Source organism: Berghia stephanieae, chromosome 6 (genome assembly GCF_034508935.2).
Source record: "Berghia stephanieae isolate SIO BIC M18660-M18661 chromosome 6, UCSD_Bste_1.3, whole genome shotgun sequence".
Taxonomy (NCBI): Eukaryota; Metazoa; Mollusca; class Gastropoda; order Nudibranchia; family Aeolidiidae; genus Berghia; species Berghia stephanieae.
In genome coordinates, this window is record NC_088365.1 from 50397434 (window position 1) to 50407433 (window position 10000).

The 10000-nt window shown below is 35.1% G+C and overlaps 1 protein-coding gene across 4 annotated transcripts in view; it reads right to left on the bottom strand.

Moving 5' to 3' along the window:
* Window positions 1–5570: 5570 nt before the first annotated feature.
* The window catches only part of LOC144975202 (uncharacterized), a 17405-nt gene continuing 12975 nt past the window's right edge, over window positions 5571–10000 (bottom strand). For all 4 annotated transcript variants that reach the window (XM_078919042.1, XM_078919040.1, XM_078919043.1 and 1 more), the window contains 5 exons: window positions 9897–10000; window positions 9419–9576; window positions 8584–8740; window positions 7565–7753; window positions 5571–6918 (listed from right to left, as the gene is read on the bottom strand). The exon at window positions 9897–10000 is cut by the window's right edge and continues 47 nt beyond it. In XM_078919042.1, the coding sequence (XP_078775168.1) occupies window positions 5744–6918; window positions 7565–7753; window positions 8584–8740; window positions 9419–9576; window positions 9897–10000 (1783 nt within the window). In that variant the 3' untranslated portion in view covers window positions 5571–5743. The remainder of the gene's footprint in view (window positions 6919–7564; window positions 7754–8583; window positions 8741–9418; window positions 9577–9896) is intronic.

Here is a 10000-nt window from a genome sequence, read left to right on the forward strand (position 1 = left end):
CCGTTTCACTTTGTAACTCCTTGTAAATCAATATTCATTCCTTCTATACACGAAGACAACCAAGGAGAAGATTATTTATACAGGAGTCAATATTTATTTATTTATTTATTTATTTATTTATTTATTTATTTATTTTGTTTTGTATTTACTGGTTTATGAATGCTTATATGTAATAATACATTTATTTTATATTTTATTGACAACTTTTTAGTTATATTTATTTATTCAAATATGTGTCTTAACTCTCTCCTTACCAGGCTTTTTCAGGATTATCCCCAAAACTTCACACCGAACTGAGATAAAAAATATTTTACATCACTCAAACACAATAGCAGTAACGTTCTTGCGACACATAATTTCTTTAGCAAAACACGCTCTACAACAAACTGTCCATTTTCTTTAAATTTTGTGATGTACAAGAGAAATTTGAATAAGAAAAATGTTAATTGTATCGTAACAAATGTGACGATTTTCCTGGAGTTGGTTTGGAGAGGGTTAGATTATCTTATCTCTTTTCTTATTTTTTTCTTTCTTTATTTATTTAGTTATTGATTTATACACTTAGTTTTAATTTTTATTAATTTATTTATTTAACCAATGAATTATTTATTTATCTTTGTCAATAACTTTAAGGTCAATAGCCATATATCCATATTTAGTGTGTATGTATATATAAGGAGAAGAAGAAAAAATAAACTGGCAAAGTGACGACAAACGTTGGATGTCTCTATCATTCCTGAGGTTTAAAAAAATATACAGGAGTCTACATTATCCGAATTGTTAATATCCGACACTGTCATAATTTAACTGTCTGGGAGACTAGAATGAAGTCACCGGCAAAGGCTGTTGTTTTCTTATCCGGATAAGAAATAGCTGCAGTTGCACAAGGCACGTCTCTCCAGGACACTCAGTGCATAAAGGTCATCAGCTAGAATCCAGCCACTACAAGGGTCTTAAGTAGACCACAGGAAATAACGTAATCTAGATAAATATAATAATATAGGCTAAACGTTGCAACAACAATCTACCAATTCTTCGGAATAATAATAGATAATAAATATTATTATTATTATCATCATTGTTGTTGTTGTTATTATTATTATTATTATTATTATTATTATTATTATTATTATTATTATTATTATGATAATCATTATTAATTATTATTATTATTATTATTATTATTATTATTATTATTATTATTATTATTATTATCATTACTACTATTATTATGATTATTATTATTGTTGTTGTTGTTTTTGTTGTTGTTGTTGTTGTTGTTGTTATCATTATTGTTATTATTATTGTTATTGTTATAATAATAATGATTAATATTATTTATATCATTATTCTTATTCTTATTCTTATTCTTATTCTTATTCTTATTATTATTGTTATTATTGTTATTATTATTATTATTATTACTATTATTGTTATTGTTGCTGTTGTTGTTGTTGTTCTTCTTCTTCTTCTTCTTCTTCTTCTTCTTCTTCTTCTTCTTCTTCTTCTTCTTCTTCTTATTATTATTATTATTATTATTATTATTATTATTATTATTATTATTATTTGTTATTATTATCCTCATCAATATCATTACTATCATTATTATAAGCATCATCATCATCATCATCATTTGAATCATTATCATCATCATCATCATCATCATCATCATCATCATCATCATTATCATCATCATCATCATCATTGATCATCATCATTCCTTCTACCTTGAATCAGTTTATAAAGGCACAACGATGTGTACAGGTCGTCTAGGTAATCCTTCTTTCTCCACGCTTCTTCACCACCCCCCCCCCCCACCCACCCACCCCCACCACCACCCCCACCACCACCACCAAACTAATACTACCACTAACAGCAATATTGACACTTCATCAAGGGTTGATCCCTATCAGTGCAGGGTTTGTTGCTTCACCTGTCCGCACTCATTCGTGATATACATGGACAAAACTGGGTATAAGCGGTATAAGAAACAATGAAAAGTTTTGTTGTGCCTGCCTGACCTTTGACATTTCCAATTCACTAGTTGACCGAGTCCACGGAATATAGTGGAAATGCGTCCTACCTACTTTTATCGGAAGACATAATAATTATTCTGATACAGACCAGAACAAAGGGACCGAGATCGATCCCGGGGTTGCAATGGAGATTTTTTTTTCTGACCTCTCTGTCCACCCAGCAGTGATTGGGTAGCTGGGCCTGTTAGACCTGGCGGAAAGTAGCGTCCTCGCAAAATGACAACAAGCAATTGTTATTGTCCATTTCACGCCATAGAAACCGGGATACACTCCGGCTCCATCAGCCTTACCGCTTGAAGGACTACTACGTTAAGCCATAACCAAACACCATCCCATACCACACAAATGTCGCGTCTACGAGGTCTAATAGTATGACAAAGCTTTCAGACCGGAAAGTCCTGGGTTCGAGCCTCGTTTGGCGCACAGTTGAACCCTTGGAAAAGGCTCTTTACTCACAATCTTTCATCGTACTCAGGTGTAAAATGAGAACCTGGCCGTTAAGAGCGTTGTCTCTGTCCCAAAATAAAGTGTAAAATCGCCAACAGGCGTCATGTCCCGTCCTACATGTTAAGTGTTGCTGTTGGCCAGGGACCCCTTGTAAAACGCTTTGAGGACGTTTAGTGGACATTGCACTATATAAACGCTTTAGACTGGGTGGCGTTGAACAGAGCTAGAGCAAAGGTGGGAAACACCGCCACCAACCTCTTTAAATGGAAAATCTCACCGGGCACTGAATGCCAATGCGGTCACCCCAGACAGACCATGGACCACATCCTGTCCGAATGCTCGCTGGGACCTCACTGCACCAATGCTGACCTGAGGGAATGCAACCAGACTGCCCGGGACTGGCTGACTCACTGGCGCGACAAGATATGATGAATGCTTTAGTTTTTTTTTATCTTCAGTATCGAAGCTGCAATAGTATGGATTGGACTTGATATCTAAGAATGGACAACTATTGGCATTTCAACCCACTTTTTAAAATAGACAAAATATGGTATAAGATTCCATTTTTTATTTCATTTGCTAAGAGAAAATTATATAACATAACAAGCCTACGTGAAATGATTTGCAGGTCTGATAACCCAACTTAGTATGGGTTCATTGTTGTAAGGGAAATCTCAAAAATATCTCGCAAAATATTGTCCATTACAACTATGTTAAACTAGGCCCATAAGTGGGTTTGGATGTCAGACCTGCATCTCTCTATGCGCACGTCGGAACAAACAAATAAACAATAAAGATAAATTTTACAATAAAGCTCAATAGAATATATATTTTATATATATTTATATATATATATATATATATATATATATATATATATATATATATATATAAATAGAATATATATTATTAATGTAGCGAATATATATGCATGTCGGAATAAACATGAATTTTTGAGCTTTTTATATACCTACCTCTTTATCCACTCAACGTGTTTAAAGCGCGTTACAAGAGGTTCCTAGCCAACAGTAGCACTTAACATCTAGGACGAGCCATGATGTCTGTTAGGCGATATTAATAATTTTTTTTCGAACAGAGACAAAGCTGTTAACGGCCAGGTACTCATTTTACACATGAGTGCGGTGATAGAGTGTGAATAAAGAGTTTTATTTTCCAAGGACTTCCAATTCGAAGGCGAGTGTCACAACAAAGGGACCACATAGCCGCACAATCAATCGCGGTGGGTAGGTGGACAGATCAATAGATAGATAGATAGATAGATAGATAGATAGATAGATAGATAGATAGATAGATGGATGGATGGATGGATGGATGGGTAGAGAGATAGATAGATAGATATTTAGATAGATAGATGGATGGATGGATGGATGGATGGGTAGATAGATAGATAGATGGATGTATGGATGGGTAGATATATAGAAAGACATATAGATAGATAAATAGATAGATAGATAGATAGATAGATAGATAGATAGATAGATAGACAGATAGATAGATAGATAGATAGATAGATAGATAGATAGATAGATAGATAGATAAGTAAATAGATAGATAGATAGATAGATAGATAGATAGATAGATAGATAGATAGATAGATAGATAGATAGATAGACGTATGTGTCCGTATTAAAAAAAATTATATATATAAATGATTTTTATTTTGTTAAAAATGATATATACTAATATTATACAAGTTTTACTAATCAAATTCGTTTTTTACAAAACTACAAAAAGTAAGTATTTTTGTTGTTGTTTACTATGATAATATCAATGGGAATAAAAAAAATTAAGAACCCTGATGATAATGATGATGATGATGATGATGATGATGATGATGATGATGATGATGATGATGATGATGGTGATGACGATGATGATATTGAAGATGACGATGACTGTGATGATGATGTAGATTATGTTTTGATTTTCACGCCACTTTTACAAAGAAAAACAAAACCGACGATCTGCATGAAACAATGACAGCATTGGTGAGCAGGATGAGGAATAAGAGGGGGTGATAGTGGTGGTGGTGGTAGTGTGATGTTATGGTAGCTGTGAACATAGGTAGGAGTGGGATGGTGTTCCAATGATGAAATTATTAAGATGAAGATACAATCGTATATTGAATTCACGGAATCAAAGTACGGGTATCTCCTTTTTAAGTGCAAGGGGAAATAACAAATGAATATTAATTAGGGGTTATGAAAATAACAATTTTTACCTCCCCTGAAGGTCAGAACCGATAAGAAAATTTCAGTTTTCTTTGAACAGAGGTTGACTTGATTGGCTTATCAGTGTTAAACTGAAGATTGCCGGAGAGGATTTCCGAAAGCTCCTCGTGCTAAGGGAAACAACCCAAATATTCCCTCAACTAATCATAAGAAAAACTAAAACCTAGTACGTGTACGTTAACTAACCCTAATAGGAAAAACAAACACCCTAGCACCTTTACTAAGACTTATGACTGACCCTAGTTGAAGAAAAATAATCCTCCGACCTCGATAAAACCCTAATAGAAAAGAAAACCTAGGACTGCTTTCAATACTTCCCGAAAGAAAATGGCGGCGGAAACCCAAAACAATGGTCGTATTAGGAATATTTAAACTTTCACTAGTCTATCAAATTTGTTCTAGAGTTTTTTAAATGTTACTACCTACATGTTGACAAATTGAATAATTAAACGCATGACAAAAGATTAATGGTGAAAATACAAAATCAAAGAAATGCTAACAAGAGGAGCTTTCGGAAGGACTCCCGATTGCCGCAACCAAAATGCGGGTTTAGTACGGTTATATTGTATTTATTTATAAGAATGGTGGGGGTCGTGTATGTCCACAATCTGAATAACCTTCAGTACGTATTAAACAATCTTCAATCTTCATCAATACTGCCATCTATACTTGAATTGGATTCAGTAGTCTGATGTCACGCGCCTGGCAACGGCGGCCATCTTGGTTCTAAACAAAGAAAATCTTTACTTTTTATTCTTCATGCTGGCGAGAACTTTTCATTCCCTTTTCATATGCCTTGTGATCAGAATGTGTAAAAGTCAAAACATGATCAAATTGATGGGGTTTTTTTTCCTCTGGATACGCTTTTAAGCTCGCCGGAGAGAAATATTTCATACGGCGTCCGCCATTGTTCCGATAGTGTAGAGCCAGTGTTACTAAGTTACCGTACGTCATTAGGAAGGAAGTGACGGTACGACTATTGAATCCTATTACTATTGCGACAACAAATTAATATGTGTACATGTCCATAGAATTAACACTGTCATTTTCATTGCCGCTAACATAAATAAACGTTTCCGAGACATTGTCTATGTCAAGTAATATATCATTTAAAGAGGCTGCTGAGCCCTCGGTAGTTCTTCTGTTGTCAGATGTAGTGTCCGCGATCTCAATACAAGCTGGATTTCCGATTAGATTCACGTCGCAAACGTTAATAAACTGACCTGAACAAATTATGGATGAATCCTCTGTTTGAATAGTCAAGCATTCACTACTTAGGTCGCCATGGGAACAGAGAGCCGTTGCGCGTTCTGTTTTTATTGTCAAGCACACGCTACTTTGGTTGTCATGGAAACACAAGGTCGGTGGAAGTTTATTACCTCCATTGAGGAGAGCGCCGTGACAACAAGTCAAAGTTGCCTGCCAATTGTGAGACTGTTGGATTTCGTGTAGTGTTAACGGTGGTGAGGCGGAATCGTGGAGATAACACGAGTTGAGCCATTCCAGAAACGTTTCAACTTCCGAGGGTAAACAAAACAACTGTGGAAATGACGTATCTTTGTTGTTGGTGTTATTGTTGTTGATGATGTTGCTGTTGTTGTTCATTTCTTCAAGTTTGCATCGCCTCGCATTCTTTGTCGATGGGGTTTTCTTCTTCTTCCACTTCTTTCTCGTTTCAGCAGCTCGGATCAAACCTGTGCTGACAGAATCATCCGTTGAGTCACTTTGTGTAGAGATTTGAGTAGACGAAAGAAACGCCAAACTATGCTCTGAAGATTTACTGAATTTCACAAAGCCCAATTTGCACTTGGTTGACGTTATAATGATATCTATGATGTCATCGCATTCATTCTTTTTACACTTCGCTTGAGTAGACTCGCTTTGATTTTCTACTTCCGGAAGGAAAGACACAAAAACAATCACGTGATATGGTTTAAGTTTCCGTCGCAATTTCTTCAAATTTGCCGAATTAGCTTTGGATGAAGATTTCTGTAATAAATGACTCTTGACAATATCACAAATTTCAGATTCATCACAATTTTCTACAGTTTTCGACCCTTTATCACTGGCGATTAATTCAATTGTTTGAGTAGGAAGATGGAGAAGCTCTTGAATGGATTCCCCGAGGTGTCCGACCGTTTCAGATTTATAACGTCCTATCTCTAGGTTAATCAGGAGTAGGGCTGGAATTCAAACAAAACAGAAGGTTGATCAGTAAACTGTATTTTTAAAATCAAAATCAAATCTGTTGAAAGTTGGGTTTTTAACTAATGATGTTATGATGTTATCATTATTATTATTATTATTATTATTATTATTATTATTATTATTATTATTATTATTATTATTATTATTATATTATTATTATTATTATTATTTATCATCATCATCATCATCATCATCATCATCGTCATCATCATCATCATCATCATCATCATCATCATCATCATCATCATCATCATCATCATCATCATCATTCATCATCATTATCATCATCATCATCATTGTTATTATTATTATTATTATTATTATTATTATTATTATTATTATTATTATTATTATTATTATTATTATTATTATTATTATTATTATTATTATTATTAACATTATTGTTATCATTATTGTCATCATCATCATCATCATCATCATCATCATTATCAATATTCCGCTTGGTGTTGGTTTAATAACAATAATCACGAATAGGTCATGAAATCGATTTAAATGCATTTAATAAAAATTCGAAGCGAGTTGGGATCGAGGGGGGAGGGGCGGGGGGGGGGGGGTGGAGCCCCGCCCCCCCCCCCCCCCAATACTACGGGTATTACTTACAAGGCAGTTCCTTGGGCTTGGAATTCTCCCCTTTCCGTTTCCTACAAATGATATACTTCACAATAACATACACAACACACACTACTAGCAAGATGGAGGTGACTGTGACGGAGATTACCTCAGTCAAACTACTATCATTGTTTTCTGATATGGCCACTGTTTTAAATGACGATGAGATTTGGTTGTCATCTGTTGAGAACATTGCGAATTTGAGCAATGATAATAAGGATAACAATGTTATAAATATTATATATATATATATATATATATATTATATATATATATATATATTATATTATTATTATTATTATTATTATTATTATTATTATTATTTATTATATATTATTATTATTTATTATTGTTGTTAATTATTTTATATTTCTTTTTTAAATTCCCTTTATTCATCCCATAGAGTAAATAATCTGTATTTAGGGTTTATTCCAAGGAAAGACGTCCGCCGCAGTGCAGTGATGCATGCTGAGCTAGGACCTGGTGACTTGCTCAAGGCCACATAGCGCTGCTCGCTGGTGTTTGAATTTAGTACCTTTCGGGTACGAAGCAAAGACCGTACCGCTTAGCCACGCTGGCCCTTAAAGAAGACGATGATATTTATTGAAAACATTGCGAATTTGAGCAATGATAATAAAGATAACATTGTTTATATATATATATATATATATATATATATATATATATATATATATATATATATATATATATATAATATTATCAAAATAAATTCCCGTTATTCATCCCATAGAGGCTCTTTAGGCTCTATTCCATTGAACGACTGGAACATCCCAGACGTCAGCCGCAGTACAGCGACTCAAATTGAGGTGACTTCTTCAAGGCCACACAGCGCTGCGTCGGATGATCGAACTCTGTACCTTTCGGGCACGAGGCAAAAACCGTACAGCTGAGCCACGCTACCCCCTTAAATATGCGTTGTCAAACACAAGTGTTGACAAGACCAGAAAAAAAATCTTTATTCTACATACTATCAACACTAAAAGTCTCACCTTCTTCCTCTAATGGTGTTTCTACATAGATTTCATCAGATTCAAAAGGGGGACAACTCCCATCGAGCTCGCACGAATGGCCTTTGAGAGAAACCCTCACTGTGTAGAATCCCTGGGGCACTTGGCTGAACACGGCGGTGGACTCACTCGATGTAATCTGTAAAATTAAATCACAATGTCTAACTACAGAATCCTTTCTTACAGGGAACCGTGAAAAAAGCTATGCCAAGTGTTATCAGAGACTAAAATTATGATGATATTATTGAGACATGAAACGTTTCGAGGTTATTAGTCTTATTTAAATATGACGAATATTATTTTACGTTAGACTCGACAATCACATTAATTTAAAGGTCTGATAGTAGTAGTAGTAGTAGTAGTAGTAGTAGTAGTAGTAGTAGTAGTAGTAGTAGTAGTAGTAGTAGTAGTAGTAGTCCTTCGGGGCCATTTGGCCCATAGAGCTGGAGTTTATCCCAATTTCTATAGCGTGAAACGGACAATAGCAATTGCTTACTACCTTTGGATAGGACGCTAGTCTATCGAAAAGTACTTTCCGCCAGATCTAGCAGACCCAGCTACCCAATCACTGCTGGGTGGACAGGGGGGGGGGGTCAGAAAAAAATCTCAACTGCACACAGGATCGATCCCGGTACCTTTGCGCGTGCAGCGCGTGCTCTACCAACTGAGCTATCGGGACGTCAGTTAAGTGCTTAGCAGGTGGCAACAATACAGTGCGGATGGCTCATCAATAGATACATTTATTGATCCATAATACTGTAGGAGCTACACTAGAAAAGGGATGAACACGGGAAGAGAGCACTAAGTCAAATTTTACCTTAATAATTTGTACGATCTCATCTTTATTCATTGCTTTCCTCAGTTCAAACCATATCACAGCATGTTCAATTCCGGGACGTTGAATAACAACATGAATTCGATTGGTTCCTTTCTCTTTGGCCACGCCCAAAATTTGATCAGCCCAAACGCCATTGCCTGAAAGAACAATAAGAAATAACTGAAATAACTGTGGAGGTGACTGTTAATATCAAATATAGAAACTAGGGAGCAGGCACTGGTGTAAGATAAAGATCTGAACAAGTGTGTTAAAAGGTGCCAGACAAAAAACCCGGGACCTTCGGGGTCAGAGTGCACTGCCTTAACCACTAGGCCACTTCGCCGATAAATAAGTGTTTATTCAAATCGATTAAGTCATCGATCTATATTTACATTTCATAGTGATATCAAATAATAAAATATTTTCATAATACAACATCAATTATCTATAAAGGTCATACTATTCAAAATGTACGTACTCTGTTGGTAGTAGTCATAATCGTCATAAAAAGGTTGCAGCCATTTTACTCGATACTCCAATGAGTTCTGTGATCCAGGAAATGACGTCAGACTTAATATGAAA